The sequence below is a fragment of the Tachyglossus aculeatus genome, chromosome 14 (genome assembly GCF_015852505.1).
Source record: "Tachyglossus aculeatus isolate mTacAcu1 chromosome 14, mTacAcu1.pri, whole genome shotgun sequence".
Classification (NCBI taxonomy): domain Eukaryota; kingdom Metazoa; phylum Chordata; class Mammalia; order Monotremata; family Tachyglossidae; genus Tachyglossus; species Tachyglossus aculeatus.
In genome coordinates, this window is record NC_052079.1 from 24,592,421 (window position 1) to 24,618,921 (window position 26,501).

The 26,501-nt window shown below is 45.2% G+C and overlaps 2 protein-coding genes across 2 annotated transcripts in view; one reads left to right on the forward strand and one right to left on the reverse strand.

The window, feature by feature from the left end:
- The window catches only part of LOC119936694 (glioma pathogenesis-related protein 1-like), a 35,288-nt gene extending 35,082 nt beyond the window's left edge, over window positions 1-206 (forward strand). The window contains exon 5 of the mRNA XM_038756136.1: window positions 1-206. Within this exon, the coding sequence (XP_038612064.1) occupies window positions 1-140 (140 nt within the window). The 3' untranslated portion in view covers window positions 141-206.
- KRR1 (KRR1 small subunit processome component homolog) lies at window positions 141-25,898 on the reverse strand. The gene is made up of 10 exons (XM_038756135.1): window positions 25,722-25,898; window positions 21,211-21,389; window positions 20,005-20,139; window positions 11,675-11,800; window positions 11,305-11,388; window positions 5,693-5,749; window positions 4,829-4,999; window positions 3,940-4,017; window positions 3,730-3,823; window positions 141-892 (listed from the first exon to the last, which is right to left on the reverse strand). The coding sequence occupies exons 1-10, from the start codon at window positions 25,795-25,797 to the stop codon at window positions 753-755; spliced, it is 1,140 nt and encodes a 379-aa protein (XP_038612063.1). The 5' UTR covers window positions 25,798-25,898; the 3' UTR covers window positions 141-752.
- Between the last annotated feature and the right edge of the window lie 603 nt (window positions 25,899-26,501).

A 26,501-nucleotide genomic window follows, 5' to 3' on the forward strand; every position in this document is an offset into this window, starting at 1 on the left:
GAGACTCCAGTTGGAAAGCGGACTGGGAATTATTCACTCGTAATCGGACCCTAGGTTTTGTCCTCATCACTATTTCAATATCTCTGGGCCTCTCAATGGCAGCTTTCATTCTGGTAAAATGGAACAGGCAGAACAGATGATAAAGTCCCACAGATGAATATACGACGATTTATTAAAAATCCTTCTGTACTAAATAAAGGTGTGTCCTAGCTTTTGCCTGCAAAAAATCTTGACACCTTTGTCCTGGGCTGGGGAAGGGGAGAGGGATCTGGAGCCGGGAAATTCAAGCATGCTGGAAGCAGGTTGCTAGCTGACTACCTCACTGGTCTCCTGCCTTCCTATCTCTGCTGGGATTCTAGTCCTGGGAAAAGAACGAGAAGGGAGGGAGCAAGAGAGAAAAGTGCAGGGGGAGAGAGAGAGAGAAAAGGGGGAGGGGGATGAGGCAGGCAGGAAAGAGGCTGTTCCACATCTCTGTTGGAAGAAGTGATGGGCAAGGAAAGGAAGATCCACAGGTTAAAATGTCTTGCAGCCTCATATCTGAAATTCACCTACATTACAACTTCTTTATAATTTATTATTGTAGCAAATATGTGAATCATAGCTATAGAGGAAGGACCTTAATCCCTGGTGCCAAAAATGATAACAGAAGCCCTCAAAACACCTTCTTTTAACAGTTGAGGAAACCAAGACCTGTAGTCCAATAATCCTTTACAAAAGGAAGAATATACATACATTTTAAGTCAATTTTTGTGTCACACTTTTCTCTTCTTATTCTTTTCATTTACTTCCATCTTAAGTTTAATTTCCTCTTCTGTAAGTGCTCCCAGTTTCTTTTTCTTTGCTTTCTTTACCTTTTCCTTGATGGCTGCTATGTCAATTTTATTTTCAGAAACTGCAAAAATAAAAAGACATTATTACATTTTCAAAATGACAATTGGATCCTGTTACCAAAGAAGGTTTCACAAATCCAAAATTGAAGTAACCTAATTGTATGTGTAAAGGCCATTTATGTTAATTACTTGATTCAGCTACAAAAAGTATTTTTACATGAACCATTAGGAGGCTACCTTTGTCTTTATGCATACTTGAATGAACCAAAACAGAAAATGGAAACTGAAAAGTGAATTTTCTTTCAATCATTTCTGGGGGTTTCCTCTGGGAGTTTGTCTATTCCGTATGCAGGATGAAAAGACTTCCATCACTTATAGAGATTTGAAAAGTAAATTAATCAATAAATTAAAAGTAAATTAATCTAACAATAATGGTATTTGTTAAGCACTTACTATGTGCCAGGCACTGTACTAAGTGCTGGGGTGGATACAAGCAAATCAGGTTGGACATAGTCCCCGTCCTACATGGGCTCACAGTTTATATGCCCATCTTACAGATGAGGTAACTGAGCCCCAGGAAAGTTAAGTGACTTATCCAAGGTCATAGAGCAGAGAAGTGGTGGAGCCGCCATTAGAACACAGGTCCTTCTAACTCCCAGGCCCATACTCTACCGACTAGGCCATAGTGCTTCTGCGGTTACTTGAGGTTGGCCGTAGAGATCTCAGTGTCCCCCACCCCCAAGAATGACTACACTGACAAGGTCATGTTGACATATTATGGTATGTCAAGGCTAAATACTTATGTCCTGTAGACTGTAAGCTCCTTGAGGGCAGGGCTTGTCCCTAGTAACTCCATTACATTATACTTCCCTACGCCCTTAGTACAGTGCTCTGTACACAGTAAGAACTCAGTACGCACCACTGATTATGTTCTAAGAGGGAAGAGAGCACATGCCAATTTTATTCATCACGTAGGACACAGTAGAGAATTAGTGGGACGAAGGGATTAGAAGGAAAAAAAACAACCCAAAGAACTGAATCAGCCTGCCGGGGGCAGGGAACAACCATACCAAGATACCAAATGAAAAGTTTTAAAAAAATTTATGTTAGATTCCCTTTCAAAAGTGTTTGCTGGATAGTGTAGCCAACTCTAGATTATTAAGACAAAGGGGCAAAGAGGTACGGATTTGAACAGATAAATTATTCAATGTGATTGAAATTTTAGTCACTGAATGCTAAAATAAACACCTTGCAATCATTCTGTTCAAACCCACTTAATAAAAGACTATAATTAGAAGCAAAGCTTGAGAGTTCTCTACTGTGTACAGTATTAATGCAAATTGGTACGCTGGCCTACAGTAATACAAAAATTGACAGTTACGAAACAAAGATCTTTTGGAACCGTGGATGATGCTGGTTTCCACAGCTCCTTGAAGGCAAGGATCCTGTACACTAAGTTCCATTACACTCTCCCAAGTGCTTACCTCACCATCACCTTGCCCCCTCCTACCGCACCTCACTACTCTACTACGACCCAGCCTGCAAATTTCACTTCTCTCGTTCCATCCTACTCACTGTACCTTGATGTCATCTACCTTGCTTCAGACCTCTTGCCCAAGTCCTGCCTCTGGCCTGGAACACCCTCCCACTTCATATCCAACAAGCAATTACTCTCCCCACCTTCAAGGCCTTATTGAAGAGACACTTCCTCCAAGCCCTCATTTCCTTTTCTCCACTCCCTTCCACGACACCTTGACTTGCTCCCTTTACTCTCCCTTAGAGAAACAGCGTGGCTCAGTGGAAAGAGCACGGGCTTGGAAATCAGAGATCATGGGTTCAAATCCTGGCTCTGGCAATTGTCAGCTGTGTGACTTTGGGCAAGTCACTTAACTTCTCTGGGCCTCAGTTACCTCATCTGTAAAATGGGGATTAAGACTGTGAGCCCCCCATGGGACAACCTGATCACCTTATAACCTCCCCAGTGCTTAGAACAGTGCTTTGCACATAGTAAGCGCTTAATAAATACCATTATTATTATTCACCCCTCTCAGCCCCACAGCACTTAATGTACATATCTGTAATTTATTTATGTTAACATCTGTCTCCCCTTCTAGACTGTAAGCTTGTTGTGGGCAGGCAATGTCTGTTATTACATTGTACACTCCCAAGTGCTTAGTACAGTGCTCTGTACATTGTATGTGCTCAATAAATGACTGATTCAATGACTGTTCAGTACAATGCTCTGCATACAAGTGGAGCATTTATTGCTACTAATAGAAAAATTAATAAATTAATAAATGCTACTAATAGAAAAATCATTCAGAGGAGATAAGGCAGATGGTAAGATTCCCATTGCTCTGCTAACCCTTCCTATGCAATCAGGGAGGGATACTACAGCAAAGTTGGAAAAAACAAAACTAACCTCCCTTTCTTCCCCAACCAAAACACCCCCAATAGCAGAACCCTTAAATTACGAAAATATGTCTTATAGCTCCTCCAATTAAGTGACCTGTCTTCTATGTTTTAGCATTGTCTAGTTACTGCTAAGAATCTCTGCATCACAACTGATCCTCTTGACTGTTGATTAAGAACACCTGGAGCAAAGTGAGGCTAGCCCTGGAGGGGACGTCCCCAATCATCTACTAATTGAACTGAATCACTGTGGGAGAGATTTTTTTCAGAAAAAAATAAAATCTACATGGTAGTACAACAATCACTTCCCCCTTTCGAGTTACTAAATACTAATGCTTTACTATTCATGCTAGATCTTGAATAGTCATCAAATTCATTCATTCATATTTATTGAGCACTTACTGTGTGCAGAACACTGTACTAAATGCTTGAAAAGTACAATTCGGTAATAAAATTATGACAGTATACACCCAAAAATGTACATTACCTTTCTTAGGTTTCACGACTATTTTTTCCTTTGGTGGAATAAAGGCTCTGTTCCTTTCTTCTTGTCTCTTACTAAGCACTTCAGCTTGTTTAGCCTGCAATAACAAATACAAAATAGCAAGCAAGTCAGTTTTTTTTTAAAAAATGTTGATTTTACCTCTCACTAAGGTTGTGACCGGCAATGCAAATTAGATCCTCTAGAAAGTCTTACCTTTATCTCTTCCATCTTCTGCCTCTTTTTCTGGCTTGCTTTCAAGAAGTATTCACCACTGGCCAATTCTTTGTCAATCTATAAAAATGATGTAATGATTGATTACTCATTCATTCAATCGTATTTATTGAGCGCTTACTGTGTGTAGAGCACTGTACTAAGCGCTTGGGAAGTACAAGTTGGCAACATATAGAGACGGTCCCTACCCAACAGTGGGTTCACAGTCTAGAAGGGGGAGACAGAGAACAAAACATATTAACAAAATAAAATAAATAGAATATGTACAAATAAAATAGAGTAATAAATACATACAAACATACATACATATATACAGGTGTTTCATACTCCATATGAACATTTATGATGAGACTATGCAAGCTGTGAAAAGTTACTGCTTCCCCCACAACCTGTAATTTACTTTAGTGTCTGTCTCCCCTTCTGGTCTGTAAGCTCCTTGTGGGCAGAGATCACTTCTACCAACTGTATTGCACTGTGCTCTCCCAAGAACATAGCACAGTGCTCTGCACACAATAAGCACTCAACAAATACCACTGACTGATTGATTTCAGTATGCAATTCGGATGTGGATTCTTAATGCTTCAGTAAGAAATGAAGAAATGTAAATGCAGAAAGTCACTGTATACAGATGCATCTACATCAAAGCAGTAATCAAAGACATTTATCACTCAGACAGAACACTAATCTTGAGCCTTGTTTGCATTAAGTTGGCTTCCTCCCTCAAAAACAAACACCGGATTCTTCTTTAGTAGAACTAGGTCGTGGTGTTCTACTTCTACATATGGAAACTGGAATGCCCTCAAACAGGGATTTAGAAGAGAGTTAATGAATATTTTTTCCCCCAACAAAATAATTCAAAGATTGAACTGACCTGGCTTTCCGGTTGTGGAGGTGGGAATGGTGTATATTCTTTCTTGACCTTTTTCTTCTTAGGCTCCTTGCGTTTATTCAAATTCTTGTGTTTGAACTTTGGCAAAAATCTTTCCCAATCCTGTGTTCTTAGTTCAGAATCTTTTGACAGTTCCCGTTTAATCATCAAAGTCTTCAATTCCCAGCAAAATTTGTAGAAAATAGCAATTATCAAAGAAGAGAATTCAGTGCACACAGCAAGATTTTGGAGTCTCAGATGAATTTAGTTTCAATGGTAAAAACTAAAGAGATGATTGTTAGCAGTAAGAGATGATCAAACATCGAGGTACTGTTAAAATTTAAATAAAAAGTGTTTTGCCACTAAGCACGGTCTTTTCCACTGTCTTAAAGTATAAAACCTGTTCCTGGTTTACTGTACTAATAAACTGTATAAAAAGTCTTCACAGTTTTCTCACACTCAAGTTGCTTTCAAAAAAAGGACAGTATTTTCAGGGAGCATGTTACATTAGAAATGGGTCTAACTTTAGCCCCTAACTCAGCACAAAAATAGCCTACACCTCTCTCCAAAATACATGGTCCAGTAGACTGGTCTATAACTAACTATATATGTGAGGGAGAGAAGCTGTATCAGCCAGACTATATAGATTTTCCCCATCAAGACTGCAAACTCTTTGTGGGCAGGGATCGTGTCTACCAATTAAATTGTACTGTACTCACCTAAGCACTTGGTACAGTGCTCTGCACACAGTAAGCACTCAATAAATAACATTAACAATAAATAACATCTGCAAAAAAAAAATGGGTGTTCCTTTCTTTTCTGCACTACATGATGATTTGGCCTTAATATTAAGAGTCACATACTCACTTTAATATTATATACTGGGTGAATATTCTTCATTGTATCCAGGATGACTTTTCTTACCTGAAATTAAAGGGAAAACATTTTTTTTCATTAGATGCAAAAATATTAGTTTATGAACACTGAGTCAAGCAAGTGGTTAACGAATATTTCCATACCACTGAATGTGTATGGCAGTGTCAGATGAATTAAAACTCTAAAGCACAGGGCAAATAATAATAATAATGATATCTGTTAAGCATTTACTATACACCAAGCATTGTTTTAAGCGCTGGGGTAGATACAAGGTTATCAGGTTGTCCCATGTGGGACTCACGGTCTTAATCCCCATTTTACAGATGAGTTAACTGAGGCACAGAGAAGTTAAGTGGCTTGCCCAAGGTCACACAGCAGACAAGTGGTGGGGCCGAGATTAGAACCCATAACCTCTGACTCCCAAACCGGTGCTCTTTCTACTAAACCATGCTGCTTCTCCAGAACACACACAATATAATTTGTGAGTTTATTCTTCAGGATTTTACAGGCCCAAGGACATCACTTGAAAAGAAGTCCAAGGCCTGAATGAATATTCCTGAAGGGAGAAAGTTAAGCTAAGGCCCTAGATGGCAGCGTTCAGCTTTCATAGCCAAGAGAGGTAGCGTGTGCGTAGGGCATGGGCCTGGGTTCTAATTTCAGCAAAGCGACTTGCCTGCTATGTGATCTTGGGCACTTCACTTAACTTCTCTGTGTCTCAGTTGTCTCATCTGGAAAATGGGAATGCAACTCTCTCTCAGACTGTGAACCCTACGTGGAACGGGGACTGTGTCTGACTTGATTATCTTGTATCTACCCCAGCCCTTAGCACATAGTAAGCAATAAATGAACACCATTAAAAAATAGTATGGTAGGCAAAGAGGACCTTTATTATTTGTGATGATGTGGTGAGGAGAGACCACCTGTTTTTTTAAAATATATTTTAAGCACTATGTGCCACGCAATGTACTAAGTGCTGGGGTAGATACCAAGTTATCCAGTTGGACACCATCCATGTCCCACATGTTCCACATGGGGTTTACACTCAATCCCCACTTTGCAGTGAGATAACTGAGGCCCAGAGAAGTTAAATGACTAGCCCAAGGTCACACAGAAAACAAGATTAAGGCAAATATTAAGGGGAGGTGACTTCCAGGTGAGAGGGAGGATACGGGAAAGGGGTCGGTAAGCTGGCACTAGAGGAGCAGAGTGTGTGGGCTGAGCTGTAGTAGGAGACGAGTGAGGTAAGTTAAGCGGGGGCAATCTCATCGAATGCTTTAAAAAAGCCGATGGTAAGGAGTTTCTGTTTGATGCAGAAGTGGATGGGCAACTACTGAACTGAAGGCTTGTGAGAAGCAGGAAGATGTTGACTGAATTTTTGTTTTTTAGAAAATGAGCAATGTGGGAAAGGGGTGATGTGACTAGAGGGAGGGGACAGAGGAAATGGGGGCCGGGGGTGAGACAAAGGCATTCAAGAAAGAAAATCCAGTGCTGCCGCCACTCATTTTTGAGTGCCTTAGCGACCAATGGATTCCATGGATCCACTACCGGAACCATGGCAGATGGAGGAGGGGAATTCTGGGAGAGATGTGTCCATGGGCGTCACTATGGGTTGGAGACGACTCGACAGCATGAGACAAGAGTGACTAATGCAGGTTCCTCTAGTAGGGAGCCACTCAGTAGCTCCCACTTATGGCAATCTCTAACATGAATGGGGCAGGGAGCATGCCTGCCAGTTCTCTTGTAGTGTATGTATTGTACTCTCCCAAGTGCTTAGTGTAGTACTCTGCACATAGTATGCGCTCAGTAAATACCATTCATTCATTCAATCATATACACTGAGCGCTTACTGTGTGCAGACCACTGTACTAAGCACTTGGGAGAGTACATTTCAATAAGACACATTCCTTGCCCACAATGAGCTTAGGGTCTAGAAGGTGGGGTGGGACACATATTAACATGAATAAATTACAGATATGTACATAAGTGCTGTGGGGCTGGGAGGAAGAACTGAGGGAGCAAGTCAGGGTGAAGCAGAAGGGAGTGGGAGAAAATGAAAAGGGGAGTTTACTCATGGAAGGCCTCTTGGAGTAGTTGTGCCTTCAATGAGGCTTTGACGGGGGGAGAGTAACTGTCAGATTTAAGGAGGCAGGACGTGGGCCCTGCAGGGGCTGGTGGCAAATTAGGTGAGATCGAGGCACAGTGGGAAGGTTAGCATTAGAGGAGCGAAGTATGCGGGCTAGGTTGTAGTAGGAGGATAGTGAGGTGCGGAAGGAGGGAGCAAGGTGATTGAGTGCTTTAAATTACTGGTGTTTTTGTTTGTTGCTCAGGTGGATGGGAAACCACTGGAGTTTTTTGAGGAGTGAGGTGACACATTCTGAATGCTTTTATAGAAAAATGATCCAGGCAGCACAGTGCAGTATGGATGGGAGTGAGGAGAGACAGGAGATTGGGAGGTCAGCAAAGAGGCCGATGCAGTAACCAGGTGGGATAGGATGAGTGATGGTCTTAACGTGGTAGCAGTGCACATGGAGAGGAAAGAGTGGATATTAGCAATGTTGTGAAGGTGGGGCTGACTGGATTTAGTGATGGTTAGAATATGTGGGTTGAAAGAGAGGGGAGTCAAGGAAAATGCCAAGGTTAAGGACTTGTGAGACAGGAACGACGGTGGGCCGTATTCAGTGATGGGAAAGTCATGGGGAGGACAGTGTTTGGGTGGGAAGATATGGAGTTTTGTTTTGGACATGTTATGCTAGAGGGGATGGGTGGCATCCATGTAGAGATGTCTTGAAGGCAAGAAGAAATGCAGGACTGCAGAGAGGGAGAAAGATCAAAGCTGGAGAATAGAATTAAAACTATGGACAAATATACACAAGTACTTTGGAGCGGGGAAGGGGGTAGAGCAGAGGGAAAGGGGGGCTCAGTCTGGGAAGGCCTCCTGGAGGAGGTAAGCTCTCAGTAGGGCTTTGAAGGCAGGGAAAGAGGTTGTTTGGCAGATGTGAGGAGGGAGGGCATTCCAGGCTAGAGGTAGGAATCCATACTTCATGCTGCTGCCCAGATTGTCTTCGTCCAGAAACGCTCTGGGCATGTTACTCCCCTCCTCAAAAATCTCCAGTGGCTACCAATCAATCTGCGCATCAGGCAGAAACTCCTTACCCTCGGCTTCAAGGCTCTCAATCACCTCGCCCCCTCCTACCTCACCTCCCTTCTCTCCTTCTACAGCCCAGCCCGCACCCTCCGCTCCTCTGCCGCTAATCTCCTCACCGTACCTCGTTCTCGCCTGTCCCGCCATCGACCCCTGGCCCACGTCATCCCCCGGGCCTGGAATGCCCTCCCTCTGCCCATCCGCCAAGCTAGCTCTCTTCCTCCCTTCAAGGCCCTACTGAGAGCTCACCTCCTCCAGGAGGCCTTCCCAGACTGAGCCCCTTCCTTCCTCTCCCCCTCACCCCCCTCTCCATCCCCCCCATCTTACCTCCTTCCCTTCCCCACAGCACCTGTATATATGTATATATGTTTGTACATATTTATTACTCTATTTATTTATTTATTTTACTTGTACATATCTATTCTATTTATTTTACTTTGTTAGTATGTTTGGTTTTGTTCTCTGTCTCCCCCTTTTAGACTGTGAGCCCACTGTTGGGTAGGGACTGTCTCTATATGTTGCCAACTTGTACTTCCCAAGTGCTTAGTACAGTGCTCTGCACACGGTAAGCGCTCAATAAATATGAGTGATTGATTGATTGATAGGACGTGGGCCAGGGTCAATGGCGGGACAGGAGAGTACGAAGCACAGTGAGGAGTTTAGCGGCAGAGGAGCAGAGTGTGCGGACTGGGCTGTAGTAGGAGAGAAGGGAGGTGAGGTGGGGGTGGAGGGGCAAGGTGATGGAGAGCTTTGAAGCCAACAGCGAGGAGCTTTTGCTTTGTGTGAAGGTTGATAGGCAACCACTGGATATTTCTGAGGAAGGGGGTGACATAATAATAACGATGGCATTTGTGAAGCACTTACTATGTGCAAAGCACTGTTTTGAGCACTGGGGGGATACAAGGTGATCAGGTTGTCCCACATGGGGCTCACAGTCTTCATCCCCATTTTACAGATGAGGTCACTGAGGCTCAGAAGTTAAGGGACTTGCCCAAGGTCACACAGCAGACATGTGGCGGAGCCAGGATTAGAACCCATGACCTCCGACTCTCAAACCCAGGCACATTCCACTGAGCCACGCTGCTTCTCTAACATGCCCAGAGCGTTTCTGTAGAAAGATAATCCGGGCTGCAGAGTGAAGTATAGACTGAAGTGGGGAGAGACAGTAGGTTGGGAGATCTGCAGAGCACTGTACTAAGAACTTGGGAGAGTACAACAGACACGTTCCCTGCCCACGAGTTTACCCCAGCCCCATAGCCTTTATGTACAAATCCCTATACTCTAATATTTCCCCTATCCATAATCTCTTTTAATGTCTGTCTTCCCCATCAATCATGTTTATTGAGCACTTACTGTGTGCAGAGTACTGTACAACAGAGTTGGTAGATATATTCCCTATCCACAGCGAGCTCAGTCTAGATTGTAAGCAACTTGTGGGCAGGGATTGTATGTTCCAACTCTATTGTACTGTTCCAAGCTCTTACTACGATGCTTTACACACAGTAAGTGCTCAATAAATATAACTGATTAACTCGTCACTCACTTTAATGGAGTAAACATCATGACAGTGCAGAACATGCATACGGAATAAGATCATTGTTTTAGAGAAGCAGTGTGGCTTAGTGGAAAGAGCATGGGCTTGTGAGTCAGAGGATGTGGGCTCTAATCCTGGCTCTGCCACTTGTCTGCTGTCCGAACTTGGGCAAGTCACTTAACTTCTCTGTGCCTCAGTTACCTCATCTGTAAAATGGGGATGAAGACTGTGAGCCCCATGGGACTGTGATTACTTTCTATCAACCCTAATGCTTAGAACAGTGCTTGGCACATAGTAAGCGCTTATCAAATACCATTATGACTATTATTAACAACAATAATAATCATAATGGTATTTGTTAAGCACTTAGTATGTGTTAAGCACTGTTCTAAGTGCTGGGGAAGATACAGGATAACGAGATCAAACATAATTTCTGTCACACATACGATTCTCACAGTCTAAGTTGGAATGAGAAGAGGTACTGAATGCCCATTTTACAGATGAGGTAACTGAGGCAGAGAAGTGAAGTGACTTGCCCACGGTCACACAGCAGGCAAGTGGCAGAGCCGGGATTAGAACCCAGGTCCTCTGACTCCCAGGCTAGAGTTCTATCCACTGGGCTATGCTGCTCCTCTAAGTTACAAAATGAAATGTTAAAATTACATTAAAAATACTAAATGTTCAGGAGGGTTTGGAAGTAAAAGCCTATACAAGTTATTTCACAATTCTTTAAAATCAGGAATCTTTGAAATAATTATCACACAAAGATTTAGCAAGATTTCATTAAACTTGGAAAGACCAAGCTTTATAATGCAAATTGCTGCCCTTGTAAGCAAATTGTAACCAGGTAAAAAAATGTAAAGTACTTTAACCCAGGAGATTCCGTATGCATTCCAGAAACCAGAAATTAAGCCATCCCAACATTACCTCTTTTAAGCCATTAAAAGGGCCAAGAGCTGAAACTGTGTTCCCCTGAACCATGATGTAACAATTTGTCAACAGCTCCAGGGCCTACAAAGAAATGCAAGTAGAAATTCAGTAGATGAACACTGACAACAAAAAATAAAGATTACACCCAGGTTTTCCATAACACATTTTTACTCCATATTCTGGATGCTGTTAGAAAATTTGGGGACATTTGTCCGACAATGTGTGTAACAGAACACGAGGCAATGTTGGAAGAAACAGTTTTTCCCACCCACATGATGCGGTTACCGTATGTGAATTTTCCTGAAAGCAGAATTTATCACAATCGTGATGCCCCACATTTTGGGAGAACTCAGTGCATCTCACTTACCTTCAGAGTAGATCCTCTGGGCCCAATAAGCCTCTGGCGTCTTTTTATAAATCTTTCTTTGTTTCTGACCAGAGAACCAATTTTAACAATATCACAGGCTGTGCCATCCTGAAGAATTCGTACTGCCTGTCAGAGAATTAAAGCAAAAAACCCCCCTATCGTGTGATTTTTACAAATACACTTTTCAGACTCATGCTAATACATCTATGAAGAAATAGCTGAAACTTAATGAATCCTAAGAATAGAAACATTATCAGCACAATCGATACTCATCTGGTGCATAATGTTTGTGAGCACTGTATTAGACATTTAGAAAAATCTACAGACGTACAAGATGTGATCCCTATCCTCAAGGAGTTTACAAACCAATGAGGGGGGCAAGTAACAATAAAGTAATAGTTATACATTACCTTGGTGTGGGAGGATACTCTACAAATAATAAACACACATATAAATCAGTAACAAATGAACAAGTAAGTACATACGAGTGCTCAGATGGCTGAGGGAATGGTACATATAAGAATGAGTGGGTTAATCAAGGAATGCCTCAAGGGGGAAATGGTTTTTTTCAAAGGCTTTGAAAGAGAGAAGAAATGTGGTTTGGCAAAGGTAAGGAGGGAGGGCAGATGTGAAGGGGAAAAGCAGAAATGATTTGTTGGAGGTGGAAGAGTTGACACCTGGAAGTGCAGAAACCAACTGGAGCAGACCAGAGCAGATGATAAGAAACTAACTGAAGGACAGCCTTATAACCTCTTTTCGTTTTTAAAGCAGACAGGCAGAATAATAATAATAATAATAATGGCATTTATTAAGTGCTTACTATGTGCTAAGCACTGTTCTAAGCGCTGGGGGAGATACAGGGTAATCACATTGTCCCATATGGGGACACACAGTCTTAATCCCCATTTTACAGACAAGGTAACTGAGGCACAGAGAATAATAATGTTGGCACTTAGCACTTACTATTTGCAAAGCACTGTTCTAAGCGCTGGGGAGGTTACAAGGTGTTCAGGTTGTCTCACATGGGGCTCACAGTCTTAATCCCCATTTTACAAATGAGGTAACCGAGGCATAGAGAACTGAGGCATTCTAGACTGTGAGCCCACTGTTGGGTAGGGACCGTCTCTATATGTTGCCAACTTGTACTTCCCAAGCACTTAGTACAGTGCTCTGCACACAGTAAGTGCTCAATAAATACGACTGATTAATTAATAGAGAAGTTAAATGACTTGCCCAAAGTGACACAGCTGACAACTGGCAGAGCCAGGATTTGAACCCATGACCTCTGACTCCAAAGCCCATGCTCATTCCACTGAGCCACGCTGAGATGTTAAGTGACTTGCCCAAAGTTACACAGCTGACAAGTGGAAGAGCCGGGATTAAAACCCATGACCTCTGACTCCCAAGTCCATGCTCTTTCCACTGAGCCATGCTGCTTTGGGAGGCAAAAAGAGTTAACAATAATAATTGTGGCATTTCTTATGCACTTACTATGTGCCAGGGACTATACAAAGTGCTGGGTAGATGCAAGCATATTGGGTTGGACCAAAGTCCCTGTCCCACACAGGGCTCACTGTTTTAATCCCTCTGAGGCAATTGAGACAGGGAGGGGTTAAATGACTTGCCCAAGGTCACACAGCACACAAGTAGCAGAACTGGGATAGGAACTAGGTCCTTCGGACTCCCAAGCCCGTGCTCCATCCACTAGACCATGCTGCTTCTCCAACAGGGGGATAAATGCTCCAGCTGATGTTTCAGAAAGCCATGTGCAACTATATTCAAAATAGGCTGTAATGGGGAGAAGCTGAAGGCTTATAAGGAGATTGTTACAACTGTCCAATCGGGTCAGAGGACCTTGTATCCTCAGAGTAGGGGTTTTAAGGGTAGGGAGGAAGTGGTAGATTTGTGAAATAGAGGAAATACCAATGGGACAATTGAGTGAATGTTTGCTATGCTACAGTAACTTCAAAGGTGGAGAGATGTGTTTATCCTAAAGGACACACTAAAGCTACTGATGATACACCTAATGAAATCTACAATCAAGGCAGGGCTGAATTAGGACTTTCCTTCAAGCTATGAAACTGTTTAAATTCCACATGGTTTCAGAGACTGCGCTCTGTGAGCACCACCTTCAACAAGGAAGGTAAGCAGGTAGATGGCAGAATTTGTGACAACTGTTTTCACCCAAGGATCTGCATACAATTCAGGAATTTAATCATGGAACCACTGGATTCAGCAGTCATTGCCTGTTGATAAACTCATCTACAACTTTTCAACATCTCTGACCTATGTCCCCTCCATCCAATCACACCATCCCTGTCCTCCTTTCCCAGCAGCTCCCCCTAACCAATTCCTCTCCACCCCCACCCCCCCTCCCTGACTCCATCCCTATTATCCTGTCCCAGCACCACCCTCATTCCCCTTCCCCCTGCACCGGCGTCCATGAGCTCACTCCCATCCAACCACTCCCCACCCTATGCCCCCTCACAGCCTCAGCCCGTGGAACCCTACTCCACTTTGGGAAAGCTTCCCTTCATCCTTGACCTGTTCCTGACTCAATCACTGCTCCTCCTCCCCATCACTGAAACCCAGCTCTCCCCAGATGACATAATCTCCCCGGCTGCTCTCTAGAAGGGACCTCATCTTTCATTTAATCATTATGTATTGAGGGCCTACTGTGTGCAGAGCACTGTACTAAGCACTTAATCTTTACCCCTCCCCCAAACTCACCGGGAAGAGGTGGCTTTCTTCCTGCTCCCCAATACCGCTTTCACACCATTCCACCTCCTCCATCCCTCTATTCCCCTTCCTTTGAAGCCCATATCACTTGCCTCTGTCACCCACTTGACACTAGTCATGATCAGCTACTGCTACCAGGCCCCACCTCCAACTTTCTGAATTATTTGATCCTTTTCTCACATTCCTTCTTTTTCCAACCCTACATTGACTCTTGGGGACTTCAATATCCACAGAGATGTTCCTAACAACCCTTCCGCTGCCCATTTTCTATCACTTAACTCCATGGACTTCCTGCTCCACCTCATCTCACCAACTCATTCACTGACTGGACACCTTCTCTTCCATACACCTCCTCCCCACAAATCTGTCCTGTTCCCCAACAGCAATCTCTAATTTTTCAACCCCATCCAATTTTCTTGAGTCTTCATGCTCCATTTAGTCTCCATACCCAAACAACCAAATTTATGCCGTCGACATCACCCTCTCAATTGAACTCACCTCACTTGCCCCATCCACTTGTCAAATCTCATACTATTAACACCACAGCCCTGGTTCAACTCCACAGTCCACTCCCCTGCCTCCTATGCACAAGCTGCTGAGTGCTGCTGGTGGAAATCTGGACATCAAGCCAACCTCATACACCTCAAATTCATCAATGCTTGTTTTAACTCTGCCCTCTCCTCTGTCTGGCAAAATTATTTCTCCATCCTTATTGACTCCTATGCCCACTGCCCTCATCAGTTGTTCCAGATGCTTAATTCCCTCCTCAAACCTCCTGTCCCCCGGCCTCGGCCATCTCTTGTCCCTAGGACCTAGTCATGTACTTCATTGAAAAAACTGAAACTATCAGGCATGCTCTCCCTTAAGTCTCCTCAGCTCCTCTGCAGTTCTTCCCTCCTCATATTCCTTCTTCCCCCATCAGTAACTCAAAAGGAGATCTCTTGCCTTCTTTCAAAATCCACTCCCAACTGTATCTTCAACCCATCCTTTCACACCTTATCAAAGCACTTGCCCCAACCCTGATCACCATCTTCACTTGCTCGGTCTTCAAAGACTTTTTCTCCACTGCTTTCCACCTGCTCATTCCTCCCCTATCCCCCGAGAAACCTCCCTTGACTTCACTGCTCCATCCAGTTATTGCGGGCAGAGAAGCAGCGTGGCTCAGTGGAAAGAGCCCAGGCTTTGGAGTCAGAGGTCATGGGTTCAAATCCCGGCTCCACCAATTGTCAGCTGTGTGACTATGGGCAAGTCACTTCACTTCTCTGGGCCTCAGTTCCCTCATCTATAAAATGGGGATTAAGACTGTGAGCCCCCCATGGGACAACCTGATCACCTTGTAACCTCCCCAGAGCTTAGAACAGTGCTTTGCACACAGTAAGCGCTTAATAAATGCCATTATTATTATTATTAGTATTATCTCCCTCCTACCATTCCTCTCTCAACTTCTCCTCCAGTTTTCTTCTTGACCCCCTCCAATCTGGCTTCTGCCCCCTTCACTCCACAGAAACCGCCCTCTCAGTGGCCACAAACGGTCTCCCTCTTGCCAAATCCAACACCCTCTACTCCGTCCTAATCCTTCTCGACCTCTCGGCTGCCTTCGACACTGTCGACCACCCCCTTCTTTTGGAAACTATCTTAGCTTTACTGACATTATCCTCTTCTGGTTCTCTTATCAATCAATGAATTCTATTTATTGAGCACTTATTGTGATAGCACTTGGGAGATACAGTATAACAGAGTTGGTAAACACATTCCCTGCCTAGAGTCTAGAGGGGGAGACAGACATTAACATAAATGAATAAATTACAGACATTTACGCAAGTGCTGTGGGGTTGGGATAGCGGGGAGGGAGTGGGGTGTAATTAAAGGCAGTAAATCAGGGTGATGCACAGAGTGGAAGGTTATGGGCTTGTGAGACTGGTTGAGTGGTGGTGCTGCCTACAAGTCTCTGGGGCCATTCATTCTCGGTCTCTTTCGAGGACCCCTCCTTTGCTTCCCACTCTTCAACAGTGGGACAGGCCCCTTCTATTCTCCACCTGCACCCACTCTCTTGGGGAACTCATTTGCTTCTATGACTTCAACAACCACCTCTAGGCAGAGGATTCCCAAATCTACAACTCCAGCCCTGATCTTTCACTTCTCTGCAGTCTTGCATTTCCTTCTGCCTTCAGGACATCACTACTTGGATTTCCCACCAACCCCTCAAATTTAACATGGCCAAAACACAACTCTTTACCTTCCCACCCAAACCCTAACCTCTCTGTTGACTTTCCCATCACTTTAGACATCATCACCTTCATTCCTGTATCACAAGCCCACAACCGTGGTATTATCCTTGACCGACTCCTAGGCAGAGTCACCATTTCATTTCCAGTGAGGTACAAGTCAGCTAAGCAGGGGAATCCCCTGACTCCCTATTGACACGTTTTACGTAGCTATGTTACTGCAATTGATGGAGTCCACAGTTCTGAGCAGTACTGGTAAAAAAACTGCCATCACATTAATCCAAGCATTTATCCTATCCTACTTTGATTACTGCATCAACTTCTTTGTTGACTTCCCTGCCTCCAGTCTCCTTCCGCTTCAGTTCATACATACTTCACAGCCTGGATCATTTTTCAGTCCTTGTTTCCCCACTCCTCAAGAACCTCCGGTGGGTGTATCACAACAGAAACTGTTTACCATCGATTTTAAAGCACTCAGTCACTTACCCCCTCCAACCTTACCTACCTGATTTCCTAAAACTCAGCCCGCACACTTTGGTCCTACTACTGTACCTCCATCTCATCTCCCTCGCCACTGGCCCCCACAAATCCTACCTCTGGTCTGGAATGCCTTCCCTGATCAAATCTGCCAGACTCTCACTCTTCCCACCTTCAAAGCCTTATTAAAAGCACATCTCCTTTAAGAGGCCTTCCCTGATTAAGCCCTCATTTCCTTTTCATTCTGCCTTACCCTTGCACTTGGATCTGGACCCTTTATTCACCCTCCCCTCAGCCTCACAGCACCTATGTAGGAACCTGCAATTTATTAATTTATATCAATGCCTGTCTCCTCCTTTAGACTGTGGAGGAACATGTTTACAATGTAACAGAGTTGGTATTCTCCCAAGTACTTAGTACAGTGCTCTGCACAAAGGAAGTGCTCAATAAATACAATTAACTAATTGATTGGACTGATTTCAGGACCAAATCGCTCCACTGTTCCTGAGAAAACTGACTCGAATTTTTAACGTTTTCACTTAGAAGGCTGCTTTCTGAAGCTACTTTCTCCAGTCCTCAGAGAATCTCTGCAAGGTGGTTATGAGCACCATCAAGATTTTGAGATGGTTATCTAGAAAATGCTACATTCTCCAAGGGCATATCCATGAAAACATCCAAAGGATTATGATTCACTTTCCAGTGACAACGCAGTGCTAAGGACTAACAAATTATTTGAAGACCAAGGTGATGTACCAACCCACCCAGATCAGTGGCACCTTGCTTAAGGATGACAATTCCATTCATTCAATCATATTTATTGAGCACTTACTGTGTGCTCAATGGTGTCCTTCTTTCAAACAAAAGAATGCTGGGCTGAGACATTGATCAACAGTCTAAATAGGAACTGACAAGGACACCACAGCCAGCCTTTCAAAGTTTCATCAATATTAACTAGACAAAGATAATTACTTTTATTTCTGTTACATTTTTCTAAGCATCTAATATCATGCTCTTCAATCAATTACATTTAGTGAGTGCAAAGCACTACACTAAGCATTAAGAACAACACTGTTTATATGACCCACCTATCCCTCAAATGTAACACACTCGAAACAGAACTCCTCATATTCCCACTCAAATCTTGACCATCCCATAAGGGTAGACACAACCACTACCCTCCTTGTCTCATGAACCCTTAAAACTGGGCATTATCCTTGACTAATCTCTCTCATTCAACCCACATAGTCAATGTCACCAAATCCTGCCGGTTCTACCTTCACTATATCACTAAAATCCACCCTTTCTTCTCCATCCAAATTGCTCCTATGCTGATCCAAGTACTTATAACCTGCCCTGACTACTGCACCTGCTTTCTCATTGACTTCTTTGCCCCCTGTATCTTCCCACTCCAGTTCCCACTTCACTCTACTGCTCAGATTTTTCTGAAAAACCATCCATCCCACAACTCCTGACTCCTTAGGAACCTCCAGTGGTTGCCCATCCACTTCTGCATTGCACAGAAGATAAATCAGCTTGCTCCCTTTACCTTTCCTCACTTTCCTACTATAAACCAGCCCACACATTTTACTCCAACCTACTCACTGTACCTCCATCTCTCACTACTGCCCCTCACCCACCTTCTTCCCTCTGGCCTGGAACTCTTTCCCTTTAACATCAGGCAGCCCTCTACTCTCCCCACCTACCAAACCCTATAAAATCACACTTCCAAAAAGTCTTCTCTAACTAATCAATCAATCAATCAATCGTATTTATTGAGCGCTTACTATGTGCAGAGCACTGTACTAAGCGCTTGGGAAGTACAAATTGGCATCACAGAGACAGTCCCTACCCAACAGTGGGCTCACAGTCTAAAAGTCTAACTACACCCTCATTTCCCCTATTCACTTATGCACTTTGATGTTTACTCCTCAAGCCTTTGATATTCACCTCACCCCCAGTACTTATGTATGAAACCATGATTTATTTTAATGCCTGCCTTTCCTTCTAGACTGTGAGTTCCTTATTAATTTTTTAAAATGACATTTTTAAGCAATTGCTATGTCCCAGGCCCTGTACTAAGCACTGGGGTAGATACAAGTTAATCAGGTTGGACAAAGTCCCTGCCCCACAAGGAGATCGGTCTCAACCCCCATTTTACAGATGGGGTAGCTGGGGCACAGAGAAGTGCAGTGACTTGCCAAAGGTTGCACAGCAGACAAGTGGTGGAGCTGGGATTAGAACCCAGGTCCCGACTCTCAGGTCCATGCTCTTTCCACTAGGCCATACTTATGAACCAGGAACATGCCTACCAACTCTGTTTTGTTATACTCACCCAAGCACGTAGTACAATGCTGTGAATACAGTGAGTGCTCAATAAACACCATAAAATAGAATTGGAAGGCACGTTGTTTCCTGTCCACAAGGAGTTTACAGTCTAGAAGGGAAGTTAGGCATTCCAAAGAATTACAAATAGGGGAAATGGATATGTACAAAAGGACACATGGACAGAGCCGGGTTTAGAACCCATGTCTGCTTGTGAGACCTTGGGCAAGTCACTTCACTTCTCTGTGCCTCAGTTCCCTCATCTGCAAAACGGGGATTGAGACTGGGAGTTCCGTGTGGGTCAGGGACCGTGTCCAACCTGATTATCTTGTATCAACCAACTCTGTTGTTTTGTATTCTCCCAAGCACTTAGTATATTGCTTTGCACACAGTAAGCTCTCAATGATGAGCCCGTTGTTGGGTAGGGACCGTCTCTGTATGTTGCCAACCTGTACTTCCCAAGCGCTTAGTACAGTGCTCTGCACACAGTAAGCACTCAATAAACACGATTGAATGAATGAATGAATGAAAATCTAAATAAGAATTTAAGAGGGTTGTGGTGCATACCTGCTCAAAGGGCACACTTCTTGCCAAAAGTTTTATTAAGTCTCTGGCCCTGATGATCACATATGGATCAAAAGTCTTCTTTGTGGTACAAACGGTCATACTTCCTTCAATCAAATCCAGTGTTGCCTTCACATGCTGTGGAAGAGTACGAAAAAAAGAGTGATCATTCAGGCGACATAAGATTTTTAAATGAGATCGTCGTGTCAAAATATAGCCAGTTCTGCCATAACACACAGAGATGATGAAATGGCAGATCTAAAGAATGTTCTTTCAACATATAGCTCTGCTGCATGGATGATGTGCTTGTCAAAAGCAGTTGAAGGCAGGCATGCAGCAAAGCACAACAATGCAAATTTTCCTTGATACGCAGTTAGTTCAAAAATGTAACCCCTGCATTGTCAGAGAATCAACTGTTAGCTTTCAATCAAGTTACCTAACCATCTTCCTAATTTTCAAGACTTCCTCTTGCAAATTTACTTTTGAATATAGTTTTCTTCTTTTAAACAATAGAATTCCTTACCCACAAAAGGCTAATCTTCTCTGTGACTAATGGAAGTGATCTGGTACTAAGAGCACCTATATGTGGTTCAGTTTCAACTTGCAACATACTGCCATGGGGGTGGCAATGTTTGGAGTTGGGCCTCTCAAGTGTGAGAAGGTTCCAGGAGTGTAGCTAAGGCAGCCAGGAGAGGAACGCTCCACTGCCTGGACCCATCACTCTGTCCTCTCCCGCGGGGGCGCAGATCTTGTGGCCTACCCCCAGGCCACCCTAAGCTGATCTGGGGCAAACTTCAGGAGTGTGGACCCTTCTGGCCCAAGCCTGGCCATGTTTGATGGCTGGAGAGGAAGGAAATGATGAGGGAGAGAAAGGAAGAACTTATACATGTGGCACATGGATGATATTTTTCATGCCTAACTGGGCCAATACCATAGCTCTACTCAAGCCTGCCATTTGTAAAGGACTATACATCTCAAAGGCTCGCAGAGCTTCCTCTAATTGGGGGGCGGGGGGGGGGGGGGGGGGGGAGGAGGGGATTTAGAAGGGAAGTCATGTCAATCCCTAGTGAGACCAGCTTTATCCTGTGGGACGTAGATTACCAAATTTGGTGTTAACACTTTAAAAACAAAACAATTTTCCAACAGCTAAGTGCATTGTACAACAGATGATTAAATGTCTGCATTACAAAAATAAAGGAAAAGTCGTACGTGTTCTTGTAGAGCTTTCTGCACAAGTGGCCAGCATTCCTTCAAGTAGGCTTCCCTGTATTTTGGAAACAAAGTTGCAAAACTGCTTTCCTCCAATAACCCTCTGGGATTGTCGTCTTTGGTAAAAGTTGGTTCTTTCCATCCATTAGGCACAGTGAGCAGCTCGGATTTATCTACAGCTGCAAAATATTTATATTATTCCTTTAAGACTCACTCGGCAATAAAAATATGTGGCATTCAAACATACATGTATGCAGTCCCGAAACCCAGCTATTGTGGCCCAAAGAGAGAGCTCCTGAAGGTCTAGAGGAATGGGCCAAGGCACACACCCACCCTTCTGTTCTTTTCTGAACTGACTGAAGCACTGTGGTCCATCCACTTCCATTCCAAGACTAACTGCACCCATATTCACCTTTTAGTACCCTGCCAAAACCCAAAGGAGCAAGTTAGAGCTGACCTGGCAAGTAGAAGATAACTAACTAGCACTAAAACAGGGCAAATTATGAATTAGAAGGAGAGCCAACCATCGGAGTCACTCTTTTCCAGAAAAAGTTTCACTCTTCTCCAGCAATAACAGACTATAGAAAGAGTTTTTAAAAAAAAGGCCAGGATCTACCAATCACAAATTCAACGGCATCTGAGAAATACTGATGGTAAATAAGAAATGGTAAGAGCTCAAGAATTGAGGGCAGAAGCACTAGGTGGTGGGTTGTGCCCATTCCTCAGTTTCCTCAGCTGTAAAATGGGGCTGAAATACCTGCTTTCTCTCCCCCTTTAGATTGTGAGCCCCTGAACAGGGACTGTATATCCACCCCTGCACACACTGGAGCGTCTGACAGGCAGTAAGTGCTTAAATACTGCAATTATTATTTCCATCTTAGCAAAAAACAATCTTAACATCTGCACCTCGATTCGACTGTAGGCTGGGGGTCAAGTCTCACTTTTACTGTTTGCTCCAAGTGCCTAAGAGTGTTCCCATAGGGGAGTCTCCCAATAAATACTGACAAGCAAATAAATGAATGTCATGTGCAAGGTACCTTCTAACACAAATGCCACTAAGGCCTGATCTACATGGATGTTAGAGTGATGCTGCTAAGGGCCCTGGCTCCAACCCAGCCTGCTGTAGCCTGGCCACTTTCAGCGGCACTCGCACATCCGGCACAGCTCCATCACGGCCTCTGGCTACCGCTCTTTCTTCACACCCCCAGGTCCAGCTGGGCTAGTTCTCCCGCTGGCCTTCACTGGCCAAAATGACCCTTGGCTCCCTCCACACTATCTGGCTGCCCCCAGGGTGACTGGGGCAGGCCTGAGGAGCTGGGATGGGCATGCTGACCACGGGGTCTCCCTCCCCTGCAGTACTTGGGAGGGATTTCATTCATTCATTCCATCAATCGTATTTACTGAGCGCTTACTGTGTGCAGAACACTGTACTATGTGCTTGGAAAGTACAATTCAGCAACAGATAGAGACAATCCCTACCCAACAACTAGCTCACAGTCTTGCAGGGGAGTCACGTTCAATCCCTACGGAGACACATTCATTCAATCGTATTTACTGAGTGCTTACTGTGTGCAGAGCACTGTACTAAGCACTTGAGAAGTACAAGTTGGTAACGTATAGAGACGGTCCCTACTCAATAGCGGGCTCACAGTCTAGAAGGAGGGCACAGACAGCAAAACAACACGTATTAACAAAATAAAATAGAACAGTAAATGTGTACAAGTAAAATAGAGTAATAAATCTGTACAAACATATATACAGGTGCTGTGGGGAGGGGAAGGAGGTAGGGCGGGGGGGATGGGGAGGAGGGGGAGAGGAAGGAGGGCGAGAGGAAGGAGGGGGCTCAGTCTGGGAGGTGAGCTCTCAGTAGGGCTTTGAAGGGAGGAAGAGAGCTAGCTTGGCGGATGTGCGGAGGGAGGGCATTCCAGGCCAGGGGGAGGACGTGGGCCAGGGGTCGACGGTGGGACAGGCGGGAACGAGGCACAGTGAGGAGGTTAGCGGCAGAGGAGCGGAGGGTGCGGGCTGGGCTGTAGAAGGAAAGAAGGGAGGTGAGGTAGGAATGAGCGAGGTGATGGACAGCCTTGAAGTCGAGAGTGAGGAGTATCTGCCTGATGCATAGGTTGATTGGTTGCCACCTGAGATTTTTGAGGAGGGGAGTAACATGCCCAGAGAGTTTCTGCACAAAGATGATCCGGGCAGCAGCGTGAAGTATAGATTGAAGTGGGGAGAGACAGGAAGATAGGAAATCAGAGAGGAGGCTGATGCAGTAATCTAGTCGGGATAGGATGAGAGATTGAACCAGCAGCGTAGCAGTTTGGATGGAGAAGAAAGGGTGGATCTTGGCGATGTTGTGGAGGTGAGACCGGCAGGTTTCGGTGACGGATTGGATGTGAGGGGTGAACGAGAGAGCAGAGTCGAGGATGACACCAAGGTTGCAGGCTTGTGAAATGGGAAGGACGGTAGTGCCGTCAACAGTGATGGGAAAGTCAGGGAGAGGGCAGGGTTTGGGAGGGAAGATAAGGAGTTCAGTCTTATACATATTGAGTATTAGATGGCTGGCAGACATCCAGATGGGAATGTCTTGAAGGCAGGAGGAGGAGACATGAGCCTGAAGGGAGGGAGTGAGAGTACAGGGGCAGAGATGTAGATTAGGGTGTCATCAGCGTAGAGATGATCGTTGAAGTCGTGGGAGCGAATAAATTCACCAAGGGAGTGAGTGTAGATTGAGAACAGAAGTTGGCAAAGAACTGACCCTTGAGGAACCCCTACAGTAAGGGGATGGGAGGGGGAGGAGGAGCCCGCAAAAGAGACTGAGAATGAACGGCCAGAGAGATAAGAAGAGAACCAGGAGAGGACAGAGTCTGTGAAGCCAAGGTTGGATAGCGTGTTGAGGAGATGGGGTGGTCCACAGTGTCGAAGGCCGCTGAGAGGTCGAGGAGGATTAGAATAGGAGCCGTTGGATTTGGCAAGCAGGAGGTCATTGGTGACCTTTGAGAGGGCGGTTTCGGTGGAATGTAGGGGCCGGAAGCCAGATTGGAGGGGGTCGAGGAGAGAGTTGGCATTGAGGAAGTCGAGGCAGCAGGTGTAGATGACTCGTTCAAGAAGTTTGGAAAGGAATGGCAGGAGGGACATAGGGCGATAACTAGAAGGGGAGGTGGGGTCAAGAGAGGGTTTTTTTAGGATGGGGGAAACGTGGGCATGTTTGAAGGCAGAGGGGAAGGAACCAGTGGCGGGTGAGCAGTTGAAGATGGAAGTTAAGGAGGAGAGGAGGGACGGAGCGAGAGATTTCATAAGATAAGAGGGAATGGGGTCGAAAGCACAGGTGGCCGGAGTGGCACTTGAGAGGAGGGAGGAGATTCTCATCTGAGGATACTGCTGGGAAGGATGGGAGAGTAGCGGAGAGGGTTGAGCACTGGGGGGTTGGAGAAAGGGGGAGGAGTGACTTTGGGGGGCTCAGACCTGATGGAGTTGATTTTACTAATGAAGTAGGAGGCCAGATCGTTGGGGGTGACAGCATGGGCCTGGGAATCAAAAGGTAATGGGTTCTAATCTCGACTGCCCCACATGCCTGCTGTGTGACCTTGGGCAAGCCACTTCACTTTTCTGGGCGTTAGTTACCTCATCTGTAAAATGGGGATTGAGACTGTGAGCCCCACGCGGAACAGGGACTGTGGCCCTGCAATTTGCTGAATAATACAGTAACAATAATAACGGTATTTGCTAAGAACTTTCTACGGGCCAAGCAGCACTCTAAGCGCTGGGGTAAATACAAGGTGATCAGGTTGTCCCACGTGGGGAATCCCAGTCTTTATCCCCATTTTACAGATGAGAGAACTGCGGCCTCCTCCAGGAGGCCTTCCCAGACTGAGCCCCTTCCTTCCTCTCCCCCTCGTCCCCCTCACCATCCCCCAACTTACCTCCTTCCCTTCCCCAAAGCACCTGTATATATGTATACGTTTGTACATATTCATTACTCTATTTATTTTACTTGTACATATCTATTCTATTTATTTTATTTTGTTAGTACGTTTGGTTTTGTTCTGTCTCCCCCTTTTACACTGTGAGCCCACTGTTGGGTAGGGACTGTCTCTATATGTTGCCAACTTGTACTTCCCAAGCGCTTAGTACAGTGCTCTGCACACAGTAAATGCTCAATAAATACGATTGATTGCGGCCTAGCGAAATGAAGTGGCTTGTCCAAGGTCCCACAGCGGGCAAGTTGTTTGTACCTACGCCGGCACATGGCAGGCGCTACGCTTAGTACAGTGCTCTGCACACAGTAAGCGCTCAATAAATACGATTGATTGATTGGTTGATTGATTGAACAAATGCCACAATTATGATTCGGGGCTGCAGGGCCGGCTGAGGCCACCTGCCGGAAGCAAGGCCGCACGCATGCGCAGTCAAGGCTCACGGCCCTTAGCGTCCTCCCGCCTCTCCCCGGCCCCGCGTCCGTCCCCCCTCGGAGCCTGACCACCGCGGGCCCCAGCCACAAGACCCCCCCGCCTCACCTTGTTTCTCCCGCTTCTGCTTTCGAAATCCGCCGGCGGCCTTCGTCTTCGTTCTTTCCAGCGAGGAGGACGCCATCCTGCCCTCCCGGCGCCCTCGGCCTCCGGCGAACGGCCCGGCACCCGGAAGCGCAACCAAGCCGGGTCCTCCGGGGGAACACCCGGCCCCGGGGAAACGGGTTCCGCCGCCCTGCAACCCGGGAAAACGGAGGCCGCCGCAGCAGCACGTGACCGCACTTGCGCCCAGGCCCGTACGGCCCAGCCAGGGTCCCAGGGTGCACTGCGGTGCCAAGGCTTAGCAATGCATCTTGGGACTTGGAGTTCGGGGGACTTCTCGCGAGAAGAGAGCCTAGGCCTGCCTCAGGACAGGGCCAAGGACAGCCTATGAATTCATTCATTCATTCACTTTGTTGTGATCGGGTTTGTCTGATATCCATTTTGTTTTCCCATCCCTTCCTCCCATCCCTTCACGGAAGAAGAATGCCCGCAAAAACTTCCCGCCACAAAACCTGCCTAACCAAGGCCTCCCCCACCCTGACCTGCCTGACAAAAGCCATCCCTGTTGTCCACTAGCGGACTTGACATGACTGACTCCATTTTGTGCAGGCTGAGAGAACAACTCCTTTTTGTATTGTCTGCAACAGATGCCTTCAAGGCCATTAAATAAGTAACACTTATCTATGTAAGGTCCTAGGTCAGATGACATCCTGACAAGACAGTGACAACAGAAGATAACAGAATTTACACACCTATCTATACAAGGCCATATGGCAGATAACAACA